The sequence below is a fragment of the Phasianus colchicus genome, chromosome 1, assembly GCF_987193195.1.
Source record: "Phasianus colchicus chromosome 1, bPhaCol1.hap1.1, whole genome shotgun sequence".
Lineage (NCBI taxonomy): Eukaryota > Metazoa > Chordata > Aves > Galliformes > Phasianidae > Phasianus > Phasianus colchicus.
In genome coordinates this window covers 1,236,620-1,261,601 of record NC_143436.1, presented here as the reverse complement: position 1 = coordinate 1,261,601, position 24,982 = coordinate 1,236,620, and the positions used below count along the sequence as shown (strand labels likewise).

The 24,982-nt window shown below is 53.6% G+C and overlaps 1 protein-coding gene across 1 annotated transcript in view; it reads left to right on the top strand.

Moving 5' to 3' along the window:
• SND1 (staphylococcal nuclease and tudor domain containing 1) overlaps nt 1–24,982 on the top strand; it is a 126,909-nt gene that overhangs the window by 90,711 nt on the left and 11,216 nt on the right. Inside the window, exons 17-21 of the mRNA XM_090126737.1 lie at nt 2,752–2,940; nt 7,533–7,674; nt 10,130–10,253; nt 18,187–18,256; nt 18,337–18,450. Coding sequence (XP_089982863.1) covers nt 2,752–2,940; nt 7,533–7,674; nt 10,130–10,253; nt 18,187–18,256; nt 18,337–18,450 — 639 coding nt within the window. The remainder of the gene's footprint in view (nt 1–2,751; nt 2,941–7,532; nt 7,675–10,129; nt 10,254–18,186; nt 18,257–18,336; nt 18,451–24,982) is intronic.

Here is a 24,982-nt window from a genome sequence, read left to right as displayed (position 1 = left end):
ATTTTCCCCCATACCCCCCCCTGCCTGACCCCAATCCCCCCCATCCCTCATTTCCCCCATCCCCACAGCCCCCTATGCCCCCCATGCTCCCCATTTCCCCCCCCACTGACCCCTTTTTCCCCCATACCCCCCATTTCTCCATCCCCACAGCCCCCTATCCCCCCCACTGACCCCTATCCGCCCCCCACACCCCCCATTCCCCCCCTACAGACCCCATTTCCCCCCATACCCCCCCTGCCTGACCCCACTCCCCCCCATCCCTCATTTCCCCATCCCCACAGACACCCCCCTTCATTTCCCCCATCCCCACATCCCCCTATCCCCCCAAAACCCCCCATTTCCCCCCCCACTGACCCCATTTCCCCCCATACCCCCCCTGCCTGACCCCAATCCCCCCCATTCCTCATTTCCCCATCCCCACAGCCCCCAATGCCCCCCATACCCCCCCATTTCCCCCCCCACTGACCCCTCTTTCCCCCATACCCCTCATTTCCCCCCCACTGACCCTTATCCCCCCCATGCCCCCCATTTCCCCATCCCCACAGCCCCCAATGCCCCCCATACCCCCTCATTTCCCCCCCACTGACCCTTATCGCCCCCATGCCCCCCATTTCCCCCCCCTCAGCCCCCTATCCCCCCAAAACCCCCCATTTCCCCCCCACTGACCTCATTTCCCCCCATACCCCCCCTGCCTGACCCCTATCCCCCCCATCCCCCTTCATTTCCCCTATCCCCACAGACCCCTATCCCCCCCATCCCTCATTTCCCTCCCCACTGACCCCTATCCCCCCCCACCCCCCATTTCCCCCATCCCCACAGACCCCTATCCCCCTCCATCCCCCCCATTTCCCCCCCCACTGACCCCATTTCCCCCCATACCCCCCCTGCCTGACCCCACTCCCCCCCATCCCTCATTTCCCCATCCCCACAGACCCCCCCCTTCATTTCCCCCATCCCCACATCCCCCTATCCCCCCAAAACCCCCCATTTCCCCCCCGCACTGACCCCATTTTCCCCCATACCCCCCCTGCCTGACCCCAATCCCCCCCATTCCTCATTTCCCCATCCCCACAGACCCCAATACCCCCCATACCCCCTCATTTCCCCCCCACTGACCCTTATCCCCCCCATGCCCCCCATTTCCCCCCCCCACAGACCCCATTTCCCCCCATACCCCCCCTGCCTGACCCCACTCCCCCCCATCCCTCATTTCCCCATCCCCACAGCCCCCCCCCTTCCTTTCCCCCATCCCCACATCCTCCTATCCCCCCCACACCCCCCATCCCTCCCCTCACAGACCCCATTTCCCCCCATACCCCCCCTGCCTGACCCCTATCCCCCCCCCTCCCTCATTTCCCCATCCCCACAGACCCCTATCGCCTCCATCCCCCCGATTTCCCCCCCACATCCCCCCATGCCCCCCAAAACCCCCCATTTCCCCCCCCACTGACCCCATTTTCCCCCATACCCCCCCTGCCTGACCCCAATCCCTCCCATCCCTCATTTCCCCCATCCCCACAGCCCCCAATGCCCCCCATACCCCCTCATTTCCCCCCCACTGACCCCTATCCCCCCCATGCCCCCCATTTCCCCCCCCCACAGACCCCATTTCCCCCCATACCCCCCCTGCCTGACCCCTATCCCCCCCCTCCCTCATTTCCCCATCCCCACAGACCCCAATGGCCCCCATGCTCCCCATTTCCCCCCCCACAGCCCCCTATCTCCCCAAAACCCCCCATTTCCCCCCCCACAGACCCCATTTTCCCCCATACCCCCCCTGCCTGACCCCAATCCCCCCCATCCCTCATTTCTCCATCTCCACAGCCTCCTATCCCCCCCATACCCCCCATTTCCCCCCCACATCCCCCTATCCCCCCAAAACCCCCCATTTCCCCCCCCACAGACCCCATTTCCCCCCATACCCCCCCTGCCTGACCCCACTCCCCCCCATCCCTCATTTCCCCATCCCCACAGCCCCCCCCCTTCCTTTCCCCCATCCCCACATCCTCCTATCCCCCCCACACCCCCCATCCCTCCCCTCACAGACCCCATTTCCCCCCATACCCCCCCTGCCTGACCCCTATCCCCCCCCCTCCCTCATTTCCCCATCCCCACAGACCCCTATCGCCTCCATCCCCCCGATTTCCCCCCCACATCCCCCCATGCCCCCCAAAACCCCCCATTTCCCCCCCCACTGACCCCATTTTCCCCCATACCCCCCCTGCCTGACCCCAATCCCTCCCATCCCTCATTTCCCCCATCCCCACAGCCCCCAATGCCCCCCATACCCCCTCATTTCCCCCCCACTGACCCCTATCCCCCCCATGCCCCCCATTTCCCCCCCCCACAGACCCCATTTCCCCCCATACCCCCCCTGCCTGACCCCTATCCCCCCCCTCCCTCATTTCCCCATCCCCACAGACCCCAATGGCCCCCATGCTCCCCATTTCCCCCCCCACAGCCCCCTATCTCCCCAAAACCCCCCATTTCCCCCCCCACAGACCCCATTTTCCCCCATACCCCCCCTGCCTGACCCCAATCCCCCCCATCCCTCATTTCTCCATCTCCACAGCCTCCTATCCCCCCCATACCCCCCATTTCCCCCCCACATCCCCCTATCCCCCCAAAACCCCCCATTTCCCCCCCCACAGACCCCATTTTCCCCCATACCCCCCCCTTGTCTGACCCCCGTGCCCCCCACCCCGTGCTGACCCCACTGTTCCCCCCCCCCCCCCTCCAATTTTCCCCCAGGTGGAGGTTGAGGTGGAGGCCATGGACAAGGCTGGGAATTTCATAGGCTGGCTGCACGTGGATGGACTCAACCTGTCCGTGGCTCTGGTGGAGCAGGCTCTGTCCCGGGTCCATTTTGCAGCCGAACGCAGCCCCTATGGCAAAGCTTTGCTGGCAGCAGAGGAGAGCGCCAGGCAGCGCCGACAGAAGGTGGGCGACGGTGCCAAGATGGGTGCCCTAAATGGGTGTCGTGATGGGTGTCCCAGTGGTGTCTCGATGGGTGTTCAAATGGGTGACTCAATGGGTGTCGTGGTGGGTGTTCCAGTGGTGTCCCAATGGCTGTCCCAATGGGTGTCCAGATGGGTGTCTTAATGGGTGCCGTGATGGGTGTCCCAATGGGTGTCCAAATGGGTGTCATGATGGGTGTCCCGATGGCTGTCCTGATAGGTGTCCCAATAGTGTCCCAATGGGTGTCCCAATGGGTGTCTAAATGGGTGCCGTGATGGGTGTCCCAATGAGTGTCCCAATAGTGTCCCAATGGGTGTCACAATGGGTGTCACGATGGGTGTCCAAATGGGTGACCCAATGGGTGCCGTGATGGCTGTCCCAATGAGTGTCCCAATAGTGTCCCAATGGGTGCTGTGATGGGTGTCCCAATAGTGTCCCAATGGGTGCCCCAATGGCTGTCCCAGTGGGTGTCCAAATGGGTGTCGTGATGGGTGTCCCGATGGGTGTCCCAATAGTTTCCCAATGGGTGCCGTGATGGGTGTCCCAATGGGTGTCCCAGTTGTGTCCCAATGGGTGCCGTGATGCGTGTCCCAATAGGTGTCCCAATGGGTGTCCCAGTGGGTGTCCTAATGGGTGTCCCAATAGTGTCCCAATGGGTGTCCAAATGGGTGTCATGATGGCTGTCCTGATGGGTGTCCCAATAGTGTCCCAATGGGTGTCACGATGAGTGTCCAAATGGGTGTCCCAATGGGTGTCTAAATGGGTGTCGTGATGGGTGTCCCAATGGGTGTCCCAATGGGTGACCCAATGGGTGTCCTAATGGGTGTCGTGATGGGTGTCCCAATGGGTGTCCCGATGGGTGTCCCAATAGTGACCCAATGGGTGCCATGATGGGCGTCCTAATGGGTGTCCCAGTGGTGTCCCAATGGGTGCCGTGATGGGTGTCCCAATGAGTGTCCCAATAGTGTCCCAATGGGTGCTGTGATGGGTGTCCCAATAGTGTCCCAATGGGTGCCCCAATGGCTGTCCCAGTGGGTGTCCAAATGGGTGTCGTGATGGGTGTCCCAATGGGTGTCCCAATAGTGTCCCAATGGGTGCCGTGACGGGTGTCTGCATGGTGTCCCAGTTGTGTCCCAATAGGTGCCGTGATGCGTGTCCCAATAGGTGTCCCAATGGGTGTCCCAATGGGTGTCGTGATGGCTGTCCTGATGGGTGTCCCAATAGTGTCCCAATGGGTGTCACGATGAGTGTCCAAATGGGTGTCCCAATGGGTGTCTAAATGGGTGTCGTGATGGGTGTCCCAATGGGTGACCCAGTGGGTGTCCTAATGGGTGTCGTGATGGGTGTCCCGATGGGTGTCCAAATGGGTGTCATGATGGGTGTCCCGATAGCTGTCCTGATGGGTGTCCCAATAGTGTCCCAATGGGTGTCCCAATGGGTGTCTAAATGGGTGTCCCAATGGGTGTCTAAATGGGTGTCGTGATGGGTGTCCCAATGGGTGTCCCGATGGGTGTCCCAATAGTGAGCCAATGGGTGCCATGATGGGTGTCCCAATGGGTGTCCCAATGGTGTCCCAATGGGTGCCGTGATGGGTGTCCCAATAGTGTCCCAATGGGTGCCCCAATGGCTGTCCCAGTGGGTGTCCAAATGGGTGTCGTGATGGGTGTCCCGATGGGTGTCCCAATAGTTTCCCAATGGTGCCATGATGGGTGTCCCAATGGGTGTCCCAGTTGTGTCCCAATGAGTGCCGTGATGCATGTCCCAATGGGTGTCCCAATAGTGTCCCAATGGGTGTCCAAATGGGTGTCGTGATGGGTGTCCCAATGGGTGTCCCAATAGTGTCCCAATGGGTGCCGTGATGTGTTTCCCAGTGGTGTCCTAATGGCTGTCCCAATGGGTGTCCAGATGGGTTTCTTAATGGGTGCCGTGATGGGTGACCCAATGGTGTCCCAATGGGTGACCCAGTGGGTGTCCAGATGGGTGTCCAGATGGGTGTCTTAATGGGTGCCGTGATAGGTGTCCCAATAGTGTCCCAATGGGTGCCGTGATGTGTTTCCCAGTGGTGTCCCAATGGTGTCCCAATGGGTGACCCAGTGGGTGTCGTGATGGGTGTCCTGATGGGTGTCCCAATAGTGTCCCAATAGTGTCCCAATGGGTGCCATGATGGGTGTCCTGGTGGGTGTCCCAATAGTGTCCCAATGGGTGCCGTGATGCGTGTCCCAATGGGTGTCCCAATGGGTGTCCTAATGGGTGTCCCAATAGTGTCCCAATGGGTGTCACGATGGGTGTCCAAATGGGTGTCGTGATGGGTGTCCCAATGGGTGTCCCAATAGTGTCCCAATAGTGTCCCAATGGGTGTCCCAATGGGTGTCCCGATGGGTGTCCAAATGGGTGTCGTGATGGGTGTCCCAATGGGTGTCCCAATAGTGTCCCAATAGTGTCCCAATGGTATCCCAATGGGTGCCATGATGGGTGTCCCGATGGGTGTCGTGCATGGTGTCCCAATGAGTGTCCAAACGGGTGACCCAGTGGGTGTCCTAATCGGTGTCTGCATGGTGTCCCAGTGGGTGTCCCAATGGGTGCTGTGATGGGTGTCCCAGTAGTGTCCCAATGGGCGTCCCAATGGGTGTCCAAATGGGTGTCGTGATGGGTGTCGTGATGGGTGTCCTGACGGGTGTCCCAATGGGTGTCCCAATGGGTGTCTCAATGGGTGTCCCAATGGGTGTCCAAATGGGTGCCGTGATGGGTGTCCCAATGGGTGTCCCGATGGGTGTCCCAATGGGTGTCCCAATGGGTGTCTCAATGGGTGTCCCAATGGTGTCCCAGTGGGTGTCCAAATGGGTGTCGTGATGGGTGTCCCAATAGTGTCCCAATGGGTGTCTTAATGGGTGTCCCAGTGGGTGTCCCGATGGGTGCCATGATGGGTGTCCCGATGGTGTCCCAATGGTGTCCCAGTGGGTGTTGTGATGGGTGTCCCAGTGTGTGTCCCCATGGCGTCCCCATGATGTCTCAGTGAATGTCCCCATGGCTGTCCCCATCCCAGTGCCACCCCCCTGTTCCCATCCCAATGCCACCATCCCGTCCCAATCAATGTCCCCATCCTGATGCCACCACTGTGTCCCCATCCCAGTGCCACCGTCACGTCCCAATCAATGTCCCCATCCTGATGCCAATCCTATGTCCCCATCCCGATGCCACCACCACATCTCCACGGCTGTCCCCATCCCAATGCCACCATCACGTCCCAATCAATGTCCCCATCCTGATGCCACCACTGTGTCCCCATCCCAATGCCACCATCACGTCCCAATCAATGTCCCCATCCTGATGCCACCACTGTGTCCCCATCCCAGTGCCACCATCCCGTCCCAATCAATGTCTCCATCCCCATGTCCCCATCCCAATGCCACCACCTCATCCCCACGGCTGTCCCCATCCCAGTGCCACCATCACGTCCCAACCAATGTCCCCGCCCCGATGCCACCACCGTGTCCCCATCCCAGTGCCATCATCCCGTCCCAATCAATGTCCCCATCCTGATGCCAATCCCATGTCCCCATCCCAGTGCCACCACCATGTCCCAATCAATGTCCCCATCCCAGTGCCACCCCCATGTCCCCATCCTGATGCCACCACCACATCCCCATGGCTGTCCCCATCCCAATGCCACCATCACGTCCCAATCAATGACCCCATCCCCATGTCCCCATCCCGATGCCACCACCACATCCCCACGGCTGTCCCCATCCCGATGCCACCATCCAGTCCCAACCAATGTCCCCGCCCCGATGCCACCACCGTGTCCCCATCCCAGTGCCACCATCATGTCCCAATCAATGTCCCCATCCCAGTGCCACCCCTATGTCCCCATCCCAGTGCCACCACCTCATCCCCACGGCTGTCCCCATCCCAATGCCACCATCACGTCCCAATCAATGTCCCCACCCCCATGTCCCCATCCCGATGCCACCACCACATCCCCACGGCTGTCCCCATCCCGATGCCACCATCCCGTCCCAACCAATGTCCCCATCCTGATGCCACCACTGTGTCCCCATCCCAGTGCCACCATCATGTCCCAATCAATGTCCCCATCCTGATGCCACCACTATGTCCCCACGGCTGTCCCCATCCCAGTGCCACCATCCCGTCCCAATCAATGTCCCCATCCTGATGCCACCACTGTGTCCCCATCCCAGTGCCACCATCATGTCCCAATCAATGTCCCCATCTTGATGAGACCCCCATGTCCCCATGGCTGTCCCCATCCCAGTGCCACCATCCCGTCCCAACCAATATCCCCGCCCCGATGCCACCACTGTGTCCCCATCCCAGTGCCACCATCCCGTCCCAACCAATGTCCCCATCCTGATGCCAATCCCATGTCCCCATCCCGATGCCACCACCACATCCCCACGGCTGTCCCCATCCCAGTGCCACCATCCCGTCCCAACCAATGTCCCCATCCTGATGCCACCACATGTCCCCATGGCTGTCCCCATCCCAGTGCCACCATCCCGTCCCAACCAATGTCCCCGCCCTGATGCCACCCCATGTCCCCACGCTGTCCCCAGGTGTGGGCACACTACGAGGAGGCTCCGTCGGAGGAGGTGGTGGCGGTGGCAGAGGAGCAGGAACGCTCGGCGTCCTACCGGCCCGTCTTTGTCACCGAGGTCACCGACGAGCTGCACTTCTACGTGCAGGACGTGGAGACGGGTGGGGCTCGTTAGCGCCTAATTATGCTTAATTAGGGGTCATTAAAATGGGGGAGCGGCTTGCAGTGGGAGGACGTGGGGTGGAGATGGTTTGGCGTGGCATCCTTGGCCCCGTGTCCCCAATCCCGGGGGTGTCCCAGTGGGTGACCAAGTGATGTCCCTGTGGTGTCCCAGTCGGTGTCCCCATGGTGTCCTCATGGTGTCCCAATGGATGTCCCCATGGGGTCTCCATGGATGTCCCAAAGGATGTCCCCATGGTGTCCCCATGGTGTCCCAATGGACTTCCCAATGGATGTCCCCATGGTGTCCCAATGGATGTCCCCATGATGTCCCTGTGGTGTCCCCATAAGTGTCCCCATAAGTGTCCCCATGATGTCCCCACGGTGTCCCAATGGATGTCCCAATGGATGTCCCAATGGATGTCCCCTGGTGTCCCAATGGATGTCCCCAAGGATGTCCCCATGATGTCCCCTGGTGTCCCCATGGTGTCCCAATGGATGTCCCAATTGATGTCCCCATGAGTGTCTCCAGGATGTCCCTTGGTGTCCCCTTGGTGTCCCCATGGTGTCCCAATGGATGTCCCCATGGTGTCCCTATGGTGTCCCAATGGATGTCCCCATGGATGTCCACAAGGATGTCCTTGTGATGTCCCCATGATGTCCCTGTGAGTGTCCCCATGGTGTCCCTATGGTGTCCCAATGGATGTCCCCATGGATGTCCACAAGGATGTCCTTGTGATGTCCCCATGATGTCCCTGTGAGTGTCCCCATGGTGTCCCCATGATGTCCCCATGGTGTCCCAAAGGATGTCCCAAATGATGTCCCAATGGATGTCCCAATGGATGTCCCCATGAGTGTCCCCATGGTGTCCCCATGGTGTCCCAATGGATGTCCCAATTGATGTCCCCATGAGTGTCTCCAAGATGTCCCTTGGTGTCCCCATGGTGTATATCCCAATGGATATCCTACTGAATGTCCCCATAATGTCCCCATGGTGTCCCAGTGATGTCCCCATGCCACCTCATTATGTCCCCATGACTGTCCCCAAGGGTGTCCCCACGATGTCCCCAAGGATGTCCACATGGTGTCCCCTGGTGTCCCCATAGTGTCCCCATGGTATCCCCATGAGTGTCTCCACGATGTCCCTTGGTGTCCCCATGGTGTCCCAATGGACGTCCCAATGGATGTCCCCATGATGTCCCCATGGTGTCCCAATGGTGTCCCAATGGATGTCCCCATGATGTCCCCATGATGTCCCCATGGTGTCCCCGTGACTGTCCCCATGATGTCCCCATGAGTGTCCCCATGATGTCCCCATGGTGTCCCAATGGATGGCCCCATGGTGTCCCCATGACTGTCCCCATGAAGTCCCCATGAGTGTCCCATGATGTCCCCATGGTGTCCCCTGGTGTCCCCATGGTGTCCCCATGGTGTCCCAATGGATGTCCCAATGGACATCCCCATGATGTCCCCATGGTGTCCCAATGGTGTCCCAATGGATGTCCCCATGATGTCCCTATAATGTCCCCAAGGATGTCCACATGGTGTCCCCATGAGTGTCCCCTGGTGTCCCCATGAGTATCTCCACGATGTCCCTTGGTGTCCCCATGGTGTCCCAATGGATGTCCCCATGGTGTCCCGTGGTGTCCCCATTGTGTCCCCATTGTATCCCCATGATGTCCTCATGCCACCTCATGATGTCCCCATGATGTCCTCATGCTGTCCCAATGGATGTCCCCATGATGTCCCCACGGTGTCCCCTGGTGTCCCCATAGTGTCCCCATGGTGTCCAAATGGACATCCCCATGATGTCCCCATGGTGTCCCAATGGTGTCCCAATGGATGTCCCCATGATGTCCCTATAATGTCCCCAAGGATGTCCACATGGTGTCCCCATGGTGTCCCCATAGTGTCCCCATGGTGTCCCCATGAGTATCTCCACGATATCCCTTGGTATCCCCATAGTGTCCCAATGGATGTCCCCATGATGTCCCCATGGTGTTCCAATGGTGTCCCAATGGATGTCCCCATGGTATCCCAATGGATGTCCCCACAATGTCCCCATGATGTCCCATGGATGTCCCCATGATGTCCCCATGATGTCCCCATAGTGTCCCCATAGTGTCCTCATGAGTGTCCCCATGATGTCCCCATGGTGTCCCATGGATGTCCCCATAGTGTCCCCATGGTGTCCCCATGAGTGTCTCCTCCCTTGGTGTCCCCGTGGTGTCCCAATGGATGTCCCCATGATGTCCCCATGATGTCCCAATGGTGTCCCAATGGATGTCCCCAAGGATGTCCCCATGATGTCCCTATAATGTCCCCAAGGATGTCCCCATGATGTCCCCATGATGTCCTCATGCTGTCCCAATGGACATCCCAATGGACGTCCCCACGATGTCCCCCCGATGTCCCCACGCCACCTCATGATGTCCCCCCCCCGTTTCCGCCCCCCAGGCGCTCAGCTGGAGCAGCTGATGGAGAGAATGCGTGCGGAGGTGGCCGCCCACCCCCCCGTGGAGGGCGCCTATGTGCCCCGCAGGGGGGATTTCTGCATCGCCAAGTTCGTCGATGGCGAGTGGTGGGTGCCCCCCCCCAAAAAAAAAAACCCCAAATCCGCCCCAAAAACACCAAATCCACCCCTAAAACCTCAAATCCCCCAAGAAAAACCCAAATCCCCCCCAAAAAACCCCAAATCAAACCCCCAGAATCCTCAAATCCACTCCTAAAACCCAAATCCCCCCCAAAAAAACTCAAATCCACCCCTAAAACCCCAAATCCCCCAAGAAAAACCCAAATCCCCCCCAAAAAACCCCAAATCAACCCCCCAGAATCCTCAAATCCACTCCTAAAACCCAAATCCCCCCCAAAAAAACTCAAATCCACCCCTAAAACCCCAAATCCACCCCCAAAACCCCAAATCCCTCAAGAAAAACCCACCCCCCCCAAAAAAAACCCCAAATCAACCCCCCCAAAAACCCCAAATACCCCCCAAAGTCCCAAATCCTCCCCAAAAAAACTCAAATCCACCCCTAAAACCCCAAATCCACCCCTAAGACCCCAAATCCCCCAAGAAAAACCCAAATCCCCCCCAAAAAACCTCAAATCCACCCCCCAAAAACCCCAAATCCACTCCTAAAACCCCAAATCCCCCCCAAAAAAACTCAAATCCACCCCCCAAAAACCCCAAATCCACCCCTAAAACCCCAAATCCCCCAAGAAAAACCCAACCCCCCCCAAAAAAAACCCCAAATCCACTCCTATAAACCCCAAATACCCCCCAAAGTCCCAAATCCTCCCCAAAAAACCTAAAATCTACCACCCAAAAAACCCAAAATCCAACCCCTAAAACCCCAAATCCCCCAAGAAAAACCCCAAATCCCCCCCCAAAAAACCTCAAATCCACCCCCCAAAAAACCCCAAATCCACTCCTAAGACCCCAAATCCCCCCTAAAACCCCAAATCTCCCCCCCCCAAAACCCCAAATCCACAGCTTTGAGACCCCAAAAACCCCAAACCCCCCACAACACCCAGATAACCCCAAATCCCCCCCAAAATCCCAAATCCACCAAGAAAAACCCAAATCCCCCCCAAAAAACCTCAAATCCACCCCCCCAAAAACCCCAAATCCACTCCTAAAACATCAAATCCACCCCTAAAACCCCAAATCCCTCAAGAAAAACCCAAATCACCCAAGAAAAACCCAACCCCCCCAAAAAAAAACCCAAATCAACCCCCCCAAAAACCCCAAATACCCCCCAAAGTCCCAAATCCTCCCGAAAAAACCCCAAATCCACCCAATAAACCCCAAATCCACTCCTAAAACCTCAAATCCACACCTAAGACCCCAAATCCCCCCCAAAAAAACCCCAAATCTCCCCCACCCAAAACCCCAAATCCACAGCTTTGAGACCCCAAAAACCCCAAACCCCCCACAACACCCAAATAACTCCAAATCCCCCCCAAAATCCCAAATCCCCCAAGAAAAACCCAAAATCCCCCCAAAAAAAACCTCAAATCCACCCCCCAAAAAACCCCAAATCCACTCCTAAGACCCCAAATCCACCCCTAAGACCCCAAATCCCCCAAGAAAAACCCAAATCCCCCCAAAAAACCCCAAATCAACCCCTCCAAAAACTCCAAATCCACTCCTAAAACCCCAAATTCCCCCCAAAAAACTCAAATCCACCCCCCAAAAAACCCCAAAACCACCCCTAAAACTCCAAATCCACCCCTAAGATCCCAAATCCCCCACGAAAAACCCAAATCCCCCCCCAAAAATCCCCAAATCCACCCCCCAAAACCCTCAAATACCCCCCAAAGTCCCAAATCCTCCCCAAAAAAGCCTCAAATCCACCCCTAAAACCTCAAATCCACCCCTAAAACCCCAAATCCCCCAAGAAAAACCCAAATCCTCCCCCAAAAAAACTCAAATCCACCCCCCAAAAACCCCAAATCCACTCCTAAGACCCCAAATCCCACCTAAAACCCCAAATCTCCCCCCCCAAAACCCCAAATCCACAGCTTTGAGACCCCAAAAACCCCAAACCCCCCACAACACCCAAATAACCCCAAATCCACCCCTAAATCCCAAATCCCCCAAGAAAAACCCAAATCCCCCTCCAAAAAAACCTCAAATCCACCCCCCAAAAACCCCAAATCCACTCCTAAAACCCCAAATCCCCCCCAAAAAAACTCAAATCCACCCCCCAAAAACCCCAAATCCACCCCTAAAACCCCAAATCCCCCAAGAAAAACCCAACCCCCCCCAAAAAAAAACCCCAAATCCACTCCTATAAACCCCAAATCCACCCCTAAGACCCCAAATCCCCCAAGAAAAACCCCAAATCCCCCCCAAAAAAACCTCAAATTCACCCCAAAAACCCCAAATCCCCCAAGAAAAAACCCAATCCCCCCCAAAAAAAACCCCAAATCCACCCCCCAAAAACCCCAAATCCACTCCTAAAACATCAAATCCACCCCAAAGACCCCAAATCCCCCAAGAAAAACCCAAATCCCCCCAAAAAACCCCAAATCCACCCCTAAAACCCCAAATCCCCCAAGAAAAACCCCAATCCCCCCCCAAAAAAAAACCCCAAATCCACCCCCCAAAAACCCCAAATCCACCCCTAAAACTTCAAATCCACCCCTAAAACCCCAAATCCCCCAAGAAAAACCCAAATCCCCCCCAAAAAACCCCATATCAACCCCCCCCAAAAACCTCAAATCCACTCCTAAAACCCCAAATCTCCCCCAAAAAAACTCAAATCCACCCCCCAAAAAACCCCAAATCCACCCCTAAAACCCCAAATCCCCCAAGAAAAACCCAACCCCCCCCAAAAAAAACCCCAAATCCACTCCTATAAACCCCAAATACCCCCCAAAGTCCCAAATCCTCCCCAAAAAACCTCAAATCCACCCCCAAAAAACCCCAAATCCACCCCCAAAACCCCAAATCCCCCAAGAAAAACCCAAATTCCCCCCAAAAAACCCCAAATCCACCCCCTCAAAAACCCCAAATACACCTCAAAGTACCAAATCCTCCCCAAAAACCCTCAAATCCACCCCCCAAAAACCCCAAATCCACTCCTAAAACATCAAATCCACCCCTAAAACCCCAAATCCCCCAAGAAAAACCCAAATCCCACCCCAAAAACCTCAAATCCACCCCCCCAAAAACGCCAAATCCACCCCTAAAATCCCAAATCCCCCAAGGAAAACCCAAATCCACCCTCCAAAAAACCCCAAATCCCCCAAGAAAAACCCAAATCCCCACCAAAAACCCCAAATCCTCCCCCAAAAAATCCCAATTCCACAGCTTTGAGATCCCTAAAAGCCCCAAATCCACCCCCACAACCCCAACCAACCCACCCAAAAAACCCCAAACCTCCACAACCCCCAAATAACCCCAAATCCCCCCCAAAATGGACCCCAAATGCCCCCCAAAATCCCAAATCCCCCAAGAAAAACCCAAATTTCCCCCAAAAAACCTCAAATCCACCCCCCAAAAAACCCCAAATCCACTCCTATGACCCCAAATCCTCCCTAAACCCCAAATCTCCCCCCCAAAACCCCAAATCCACAGCTTTGAGACCCCAAAACCCCCAAACCCCCCACAACACCCAAATAACCCCAAATCCCCCCCAAAATCCCAAATCCCCCAAGAAAAACCCAAATCCCCCCCAAAAAACCTCAAATCCACTCCCCAAAAACCCCAAATCCACTCCTAAAACATCAAATCCACCCCTAAAACCCCAAATCCCCCAAGAAAAACCCAACCCCCCCCCAAAAAACCCCAAATCGACCCCCCCAAAAATCCCCAATCCACTCCTAAAACCCCAAATCCCCCCCAAAAAAACTCAAATCCACCCCCCAAAAAACCCAAAATCCACCCCTAAAACCCCAAATCCACCCCTAAGACCCCAAATCCCCCAAGAAAAACCCAAATCCCCCCAAAAAAAAACTCAAATCCACCCCTAAAACCCCAAATCCCCCAAGAGAAACCAAATCCCCCCCAAAAAACCTCAAATCCACCCCCCCAAAAACCCCAAATCCACTCCTAAAACCTCAAATCCACCCCTAAAACCTCAAATCCCCCAAGAAAAACCCCAAATCCCCCCCAAAAAAACCTCAAATCCACCCCCCAGAAACCTCAAATCCACTCCTAAAACCCCAAATCCCCCCCAAAAAAACTCAAATCCACCCCCCTAAAACCCCAAATCCACCCCTAAGACCCCAAATCCCCCAAGAAAAACCCAACCCCCCCCAAAAAAAACCCCAAATCCACTCCTATAAACCCCAAATACCCCCCAAAGTCCCAAATCCTCCCCAAAAAACCTCAAATTCACCCCCAAAAAACCCCAAATCCACCCCCAAAACCCCAAATCCCCCAAGAAAAACCCAAATCCCCCCCAAAACCCGAAATCAACCCGCCAAAAAAGAGCAAATCCACCCCCCAAAAAACCCAAAATCCACCCCAAAAACCCCAAATCCCCCAAGAAAAACCCAGATCCCCTCCCCCCAAAACCCCAAATCCATCCCAAAACCCCAAATCCTCCCCCAAAAAACCCCAAATCCACAGCTTTGAGACCCCGAAAAACCCCAAATCCACCCCCACAACCCCAACCTGCCCCCAAAAAACCCCAAACCCCCCACAACCCCCAAATAACCCCAAATCCCCCCCAAAAGACCCAAAATCCTGAGGATTGAGACCCCCAGAAACCCCAAATCCCTCCCAAAAAAACCCAAAATGCCCCAAAACCCCATAAAAGCCCCAATATCCCCATAAAAACTCCGTAACCTCATAAAAAATCCCATTACCCTATGAAGTTCCCATAACCCCCCATAACCCCTCCATAAAAACCCATAACCTCAAAAAAAACTCCATAACCCAATAAAAAACCCCATAACCCCCCACAACCCCCCATCAAACCCACCTAAAACCCCATAACCCCATAAAACCCCCTTAAAAAACCCCATAAAAAAACCCCAAACCCCATAAAACTCCATAAAACCCCATAAAAAACCCCATAACGCTATATAACCCCCGTAACCCCCCATCAAACCCCCCTAAAACCCCATAAGCCCATAAAACCCCCTTAAATATCCCATAAAAAAACCCAAACCCCATAAAACCCCATAAAATAAACCCTAACCCCCTAAAACCCCCTAAAACCCCCATAACCCCATAAAAACGCCTTAAAAGCCCCCTAAAAACCCCCCATAACACCCTAAAAACCCCATAACCCCATAACAAATCCCATAACCTCATAAAAAATCCCATCACCCTATAACCCCATAAACCCATAAAATCCCCCATAGCCCCCCATCAGACCCCCCTAAGACCCACATAACCCTATAAAACCCCATAAAAACCCCATGACCCCATAAAAACCCCCAAATCCCCATAAAAAACCCATAACCCCATAAAACCCCACATAACCCCCATCAAACCCCATAAAAACCCCCATAACAACCCCTTAAAAACCCCATAACAAACCCCCATAACACCCTAAAAACCCCATAACCCCATAAAACCCCATAAAAAAACCCCAAACCCCATAAAACCCCATAAGAAACCGCATAACCCCATAAAAACCCCATAACCCCCCATCAAACCCCCCTAAAAACCCCATATCTCCATAAAACCCCCATAAGACCCCATGAAAAACCCCAAACCTCATAAAACCCCATAAAACCCCATGAAAAAAACCCTAACCCCACAAAACCCCATAACCCCATAAAAACCCCATAACCCCATAAACACCCTGTAAAACCCCATAACAAACCCCATAACCCCATAACCGCGTAACCCCTTAACAAACCCCATAACCCGATAACAAACCCCATAACCCCTTAACAAACCCCATAACAAACCCCATAACCCCATAACAAACCCCATTACCCCTTAACAACCCCATAACCCCATAAAAACCCCATAACCCCGTAACCCCATAACCCCATAAACCCCCCATAACCCTCAATCAGACCCTCCATAGAAACCCCATATAACCCCATAAAACCCCATAAAAATCCCATAACCCCATAAAACCCCATAAAAACCCCATAACCCCATAAAAACCCCCAAACCCCATAACAAACCCCATAACAAACCCCATAACCTCATAACAAACCCCCATAACCCTTTAACAAATCCCGTAAAACCCCATAACAAACCCCATAACCCTATAACAAACCCCATAACCCCTTAACAAACCCCATAACCCCATAAACCCCCCATAAACCTCTATCAGACCCCCCATAGAAACCCCATATAACCCCATAAAACCCCCTAAAAACCCCATAACCCCATAAAAAACCCCAAACCCCATAACAAACCCCATAACCCCATAACGAACCCCATAACAAACCCCGTAACCCTTTAACAAACCCCATAACAAACCCCATAACCCCATAAAAACCCCATAACCCCATAACAAACCCCATAACCCCATAACAAACCCATAACCCCTTAACAAACCCCATAACCCCATAACAAATCCCATAACCCCATAAACACCCCGTAAAACCCCATAACAACCCCATAACCCCATAACAAACCCCTTAACCCCATAACAACCCCATAACCCCATAACAAACCCCATAACCCCATAAACACCCTGTAAAACCCCATAACGAACCCCATAACCCCTTAACAAACTCCATCACCCCATAACAAAGCCCGTAAAACCCCATAACAAACCCCATAACCCCTTAACAAACCCCATAACAAACCCCATAACCCTGTAACCCCATAACAAACCCCATAACCCCTTAACAAACCCCATAACAAACCCCATAACCCTGTAACCCCATAACAAACCCCATAACCCCTTAACAAACCCATAACAAACCCCATAACCCTGTAACCCCATAACAAACCCCATAACCCCTTAACAAACCCCATAACAAACCCCATAACCCTGTAACCCCATAACAAACCCCATAACCCCATAAACATCCCATAACTCCATAAACACCCCATAAAACCCCATAACAAACCCCATAACCCCTTAACAAACCCCATAACAAACCCCATAACTCCATAAACACCCTGTAAAACCCCATAACAAACCCCATAACCCCATAACAACCCCATAACCCCATAACAAACCCCATAACCCCATAACCGCGTAACCCCTTAACAAACCCCATAACAAACCCCATAACCCCATAACAAACCCCATAACCCCGTAACCCCATAACCCCATAAAAACCCCATCACCCCGTAACCCCATAACCCCCCCATAACCCCCTATTAGACCCCCCATAGAAACCCCATATAACCCCATAAAACCCCATAAAAACCCCATAACCCCATAAAAAACCCCAAACCCCATAACAAACCCCATAACCCCATAACGAACCCCATAACAAACCCCGTAACCCCCTAACAAACCCCATAACCCCGTAACCCCATAACCCCATAAAAACCCCATAACCCCATAACAAACCCATAACCCCTTAACAAACCCCATAACCCCATAACAAATCCCATAACCCCATAACAAACCCTGTAACCCCATAACAAACCCCATAACCCCATAAACACCCCGTAAAACCCCATAAAAACCCCATAACCCCATAACAAACCCCATAACCCCATAAACACCCCGTAAAACCCCATAACAAACCCCATAACCCCATAAACACCCTGTAAAACCCCATAACGAACCCCATAACCCCTTAACAAACCCCATAACCCCATAACAAACCCCATAACCCCTTAACAAACCCCATAACCCCATAGCCCCGTAACCCCTTAACAAACCCCATAACCCCTTAACAAACCCCATAACAAACCCCATTACCCCTTAACAACCCCATAACCCCATAAAAACCCCATAACCCCGTAACCCCATAAGCCCATAAACCCCCCATAACCCCCCATCAGACCCCCCCTAGAAACCCCATATAACCCCATAAAACCCCATAAAAACCCCATAACCCCATTAACCCCCCCCCCCAAACCCCATAAAAAACCCCATAAAAAAAAAACCCCATAACCCCTCCAGGTACCGAGCCCGCGTGGAAAAGGTGGAATCCCCCACTAAAATCCACGTCTTCTACATCGACTACGGCAACGTGAGTGGCGACCCCATAAACCACCCCATAAACCGACCCCATAAGCGACCCCATAAGCGACCCCATAACTGGACGCGCAGAAGGAGACGCTGCCCCCCCAGCGCCTGGCCCCGCTGCCGCCGCCGTTCAGCCCCAGGGCGCTGCCGCCGCAGGCGACCGAATACGCGTTCGCCTTCATCCAGGTGCCGCAGGATGTACGTGCGGTACTGTGGGCTTCTATGGGGTCCTATGGGGTTCTATGGGGTTGTATGGGGGGTTATGGGAGTTATGGGGTTATGGGGGGTTATGGGGTTATGGGGTATTTATGGGGTTATGGGGTTATATGGCGTTCGCCTTCATCCAGGTGCCGCAGGATGTACGTGCGGTACTGTGGGCTTCTATGGGGTCCTATGGGGTTTTATGGGGTCCTATGGGGTTATGGGGTTGTATGGGGGGTTATGGGGTTATGGGGGGGTTCGGGCTATGGGGGGTTATGGGGTTATGGGGGGTTATGGTGTTGTATGGGGTTATGGGGGGGGGTTGGGGCTATGGGGAGTTATGGGGTTATGGGGTTTGTTATGGGGTTATGGGGGGTTATGGGGTTATGGGGTTTGTTATGGGGTTATGGGGGGTTATGGGGAGTTATGGGGTTATGGGGTTTGTTATGGGGTTGTGGGGGGTATGGGGTTATATAGGGTTATGGGGTTATGGGGTTATATGGCGTTCACCTTCATCCAGGTGCCGCAGGATGTACGTGCGGTACTGTGGGGGTTATGGGGTCCTATGGGGTTCTATGGGGTTCTATGGGGTTGTATGGGGTTGTAAGGGGTTTCTATGGGGTTGTATGGGGGGTTATGGGGTTATGGGGTTTGATGGGGTTATGGGGGGGTTCGGGCTATGGGGGGTTATGGGGTTATGGGGGGTTATGGTGTTGTATGGGGTTATGGGGGGGGGTTGGGGCTATGGGGAGTTATGGGGTTATGGGGTTTGTTATGGGGTTATGGGGGGTTATGGGGTTATGGGGTTTGTTATGGGGTTATGGGGGGTTATGGGGAGTTATGGGGTTATGGGGTTTGTTATGGGGTTGTGGGGGGTATGGGGTTATATAGGGTTATGGGGTTATGGGGTTATATGGCGTTCACCTTCATCCAGGTGCCGCAGGATGTACGTGCGGTACTGTGGGGGTTATGGGGTCCTATGGGGTTCTATGGGGTTCTATGGGGTTGTATGGGGTTGTAAGGGGTTTCTATGGGGTTGTATGGGGGGTTATGGGGTTATGGGGTTTGATGGGGTTATGGGGGGGTTCGGGCTATGGGGGGTTATGGGGTTATGGGGGGTTATGGTGTTGTATGGGGTTATGGGGGGGGGTTGGGGCTATGGGGAGTTATGGGGTTATGGGGTTTGTTATGGGGTTATGGGGGGTTATGGGGTTATGGGGTAATGGGGTTATGGGGTTATATGGCGTTCGCCTTCATCCAGGTGCCGCAGGATGTACGTGCGGTACTGTGGGCTTCTATGGGGTCCTATGGGCTTCTATGGGGTCCTATGGGGTTATGGGGTTATGGGGGGTTATGGGGTTATGGGGTTATATGGCGTTTGCTTTCATCCAGGTGCCGCAGGATGTACGTGCGGTACTGTGGGGGTTATGGGGTCCTATGGGGTTGTATGGGGTTCTATGGGGTTTCTATGGGGTTGTATGGGGGGTTATGGGGTTTTTATGGGGTTATGGGGTTATGGGGTTATGGGGTTATGGGGTTATATGGCGTTCGCCTTCATCCAGGTGCCGCAGGATGTACGTGCGGTACTGTGGCGGCTATGGGGTCCTATGGGGTTTCTATGGGGTTGTAGGGGGTGTTATGGGGTTGTAGGGGGTTGTATGGGGGGTTATGGGGTTTTTATGGGGTTATGGGGTTATGGGGTTATGGGGTTATATGGCGTTCGCCTTCATCCAGGTGCCGCAGGATGTACGTGTGGTACTGTGGCAGCTATGGGCTTCTATGGGGTTTCTATGGGGTTGTATGGGGGGTTATGAGGGGTTATGGGGTTTCTATAGGGTTGTATGGGGGTTATGGGGTTATGGGGGGGTATGGGGTTTTTATGGGGTTATGGGGGGTTATGGGGTTGCAGGATGTATGTGCGGTACTGTGGGCTTCTATGGGGACCTATGGGGTTTCTATGGGGTTTTATGGGGGGTTATGGGGTTGTATGGGGTTGTATGGGGTTATGGGGGGGTATGGGGGGTTATGGGGTTGTATGGGGTTGTGTGGGGTTTCTATGGGGGTTATGGGGTTTCTATGGGGTTGTGGGGGGGGTTATGGGGTTGTATGGGGTTGTGTGGGGTTTCTATGGGGGTTATGGGGTTTCTATGGGGTTGTGGGGGGGGTTATGGGGTTGTATGGGGGGTATGGGGTTATGGGGGGTATGGGGTTTTTATGGGGTTATGGGGTCGCAGGATGTATGTGCAGTCCTATGGGAGTTATGGGGTTTCTATGGGGTTTCTATGGGGTTGTATGGGGTTTCTATGGGGTTTCTATGGGGTTTTATGGGGTTGAATGGGGGGTTATGGGGTTGTATGGGGGTGTATGGGGTTGTATGGGGGGTTATGGAGTTATGGGGGGTATGGGGTTTTTATGGGGTTATGGGGGCTTATGGGGTTGCAGGATGTACGTGCGGTCCTATGGCGGCTATGGGGTTTTATGGGGTTTCTATGGGGTTGTATGGGGTTTCTATGGGGTTGTATGGGGTTGTATGGGGGGTTATGGGGTTATGGGGGATTATGGGGTTATGGGGTTATGGGGTTATGGGGTTATGGGGTTATGGGGTTATATGGCGTTCGCCTTCATCCAGGTGCCGCAGGATGTACGTGCGGTACTGTGGCGGCTATGGGGTTTCTATGGGGTTTCTATGGGGTTGTATGGGGGGTTATGGGGTTGTATGGGGTTATGGGGTTGTGGGGTTTGATGGGGTTATGGGGGAGGTTGGGGCTATGGGGAGTTATGGGGTTATGGGGTTTGTTATGGGGTTATGGGGTTTGATGGGGTTATGGGGGGGTTGGGGCTATGGGGGATTATAGGGTTATGGGGTTATGGGGTTTGTTATGGGGTTATGGGGGGTTATGGGGTTATGGGGTTATGGGGGGTTATGGGGTTTCTATAGGGTTGTATGGGGGTTATGGGGTTATGGGGGGGTATGGGGTTTTTATGGGGTTATGGGGGGTTATGGGGTTGCAGGATGTATGTGCGGTACTGTGGGCTTCTATGGGGACCTATGGGGTTTCTATGGGGTTTTATGGGGGGTTATGGGGTTGTATGGGGTTGTGTGGGGTTTCTATGGGGGTTATGGGGTTTCTATGGGGTTTTGGGGGGGGTTATGGGGTTGTATGGGGTTGTATGGGAGGTATGGGGTTATGGGGGGTATGGGGTTTTTATGGGGTTATGGGGTCGCAGGATGTATGTGCAGTCCTATGGGAGTTATGGGGTTTCTATGGGGTTTCTATGGGGTTGTATGGGGTTTCTATGGGGTTTCTATGGGGTTTTATGGGGTTGAATGGGGGGTTATGGGGTTGTATGGGGGTGTATGGGGTTGTATGGGGGGTTATGGAGTTATGGGGGGTATGGGGTTTTTATGGGGTTATGGGGGCTTATGGGGTTGCAGGATGTACGTGCGGTCCTATGGCGGCTATGGGGTTTTATGGGGTTTCTATGGGGTTGTATGGGGTTTCTATGGGGTTGTATGGAGTTGTATGGGGTTGTATGGGGGGTTATGGGGTTTTTATGGGGTTATGGGGTTATGGGGTTATGGGGTTATATGGCGTTCGCCTTCATCCAGGTGCCGCAGGATGTACGTGCGGTACTGTGGGCTTCTATGGGGTCCTATGGGGTCCTATGGGCTTCTATGGGGTTGCATGGGGTCCTATGGGGTTGTATGGGGTTTCTATGGGGTTGTATGGGGGGTTATGGGGTTATGGGGTTATGGGGTTATGGGGGGTTATGGGGTTATGGGGTTATGGGGTTATATGGCGTTTGCCTTCATCCAGGTGCCGCAGGATGTACGTGCGGTACTATGGGGTTCTATGGGGTTTTATGGGGTTGTATGGGGTTGTATGGGGGGTTATGGGGTTGTAGGGGGTTGTATGGGGAGTTATGGGGTTTTATGGGGTTATGGGGTTATGGGGTTATGGGGTTATATGGCGTTCGCCTTCATCCAGGTGCCGCAGGATGTACGTGCGGTACTGTGGGCTTCTATGGGGTCCTATGGGGTTCTATGGGGGGTTATGGGGTTTTTATGGGGTTATGGGGTTATGGGGTTATATGGCGTTTGCCTTCATCCAGGTGCCGCAGGATGTACGTGTGGTACTGTGGCGGTTATGGGGTCCTATGGGGTTTTATGGGGTTCTATGGGGTTGTATGGGGTTGTATGGGGTTGTATGGGGGGTTATGGGGTTATGGGGGGGTATGGGGTTTTTATGGGGTTATGGGGGGTTATGGGGTTGCAGGATGTATGTGCGGTACTGTGGGCTTCTATGGGGACCTATGGGGTTTCTATGGGGTTTTATGGGGGGTTATGGGGTTGTATGAGGTTGTGTGGGGTTTCTATGGGGGTTATGGGGTTTCTATGGGGTTGTGTGGGGGGTTATGGGGTTGTATGGGGGGTATGGGGTTATGGGGGGTATGGGGTTTTTATGGGGTTTTTATGGGGTTATGGGGTCGCAGGATGTATGTGCAGTCCTATGGGAGTTATGGGGTTTCTATGGGGTTTCTATGGGGTTGTATGGGGTTTCTATGGGGTTTTATGGGGTTGAATGGGGGGTTATGGGGTTGTATGGGGGTGTATGGGGTTGTATGGGGGGTTATGGAGTTATGGGGGGTATGGGGTTTTTATGGGGTTATGGGGGCTTATGGGGTTGCAGGATGTACGTGCGGTCCTATGGCGGCTATGGGGTTTTATGGGGTTTCTATGGGGTTGTATGGGGTTTCTATGGGGTTGTATGGGGTTGTATGGGGTGTATGGGGGGGTATGGGGTTTTTATGGGGTTATGGGGTTATGGGGTTATGGGGTTATATGGCGTTCGCCTTCATCCAGGTGCCGCAGGATGTACGTGCGGTACTGTGGGCTTCTATGGGGTCCTATGGGGTTTCTGTGGGAGTTATGGGGTTTTTATGGGGTTTTTATAGGGTTATGGGGGGGCTATGGGGTTTTTATGGGGTTATGGGGGGGTATGTGGTTTCTATGGGGGTTTCTATGGGGTTATGGGATTTCTATGGGGGTTTAGGGGGTTTTATGGGGTTATGGGGGGCTATGGGGTTTTTATGGGGTTATGGGGGGTATGGGGTTTTTAGGGGGTTTCTATGGGGTTTCTATGGGGTTTCTATGGGGTTTCTATAGGAGTTATGGGGTTTTTATGGGGTTTTTATAGGGTTATGGGGGGCTATGGGGTTTTTATGGGGTTATGGGGGGGTATGTGGTTTCTATGGGGGTTTCTATGGGGTTATCGGGTTTCTATGGGGTTTCTATGGGGGTTTATGGGGTTTCTAAGGGGGTTATGGGGTTTTTATGGGGTTATGGGGTTTGTTATGGGGTTATGGGGGGATATGGGGTTTGTTATGGGGCTTCTATGGGGTTGTATGGGGAGTTATGGGGTTGTATAGGGTTTTATGGGTTTATGGGGTTTTATGGGGTTATGGGGTTAAATGGGGTTTCTATGGGGGGTTATGGGGCTATGGGGTTTTTATGGGGTTTCTATGGGAGTTATGGGGTTTTTATGGGGTTATGGGGTTTGTTATGGCGTTATGGGGGGTATGGGGTTTGTTATGGGTTTCTATGGGGTTGTATGGGGGGTTATGGGGTTTCTATGGGCATTATGGGGTTTGTTATGGGGTTTCTATGGGTTTGTTATGGGGTTATGGGGGGTTATGGGGTTTCTATGGGGTTGTATGGGGTTGTATGGGGGGTTATGGGGTTTTTATGGGGTTATGGGGTTTTTATGGGGTTATGGGGTTATGGGGTTATATGGCGTTCGCCTTCATCCAGGTGCCGCAGGATGTACGTGCGGTCCTATGGGGTTCTATGGGGTTTTATGAGGGTTTATGTGGTTTTATGGGGTTATGGGGTTTGTTATGGGGTTATGGGGAGATATGGGGGGGTTTATGGGGTTATATGGGGTTTCTAGGAGTTCTATGGGGGCTTATAGGGGTTTATGGGCTTTTATGGAGTTATGGGTTTTGTTATGGGGTTATGGGGTTTGTTATGGTGTTTTATGTGGTTATGGGGTTTGTTATGGGTTTATGGGGTTCTATGGGGTTTTTATGTGGTTATGGGGTTTGTTACGGGTTTTATGTGGTTCTGGGGTTTGTTATGGGTTCATGGGGTTTGTTATGTAGTTATGGGGTTTGTTATGGGGTTTTATGGGTTTTTATGCGGTTATGGGGTTTGTTATGGGTTTATGGGGTTTTATGGGTTTTATGCGGTTATGGGGTTTGTTATGGGGTTTTATGGTGTTCTATGGGGTTTTATGGGGTTCTATGGAGTTTTATGCGGTTATGGGGTTTGTTATGGGTTTATGGGGTTTGTTATGGGGTTATGGGGTTTGTTATGGGCTTTTATGGGTTTTTATGCTGTTATGGGGTTTGTTACGGTGTTTTATGTGGTTCTGCGGTTTGTTATGGGTTTATGGGGTTTGTTATGGGGTTATGGGGTTTGTTATGGGGCTATGGGTTTTGCTGTAGGGTTTTATGGGGTTTGTTATAG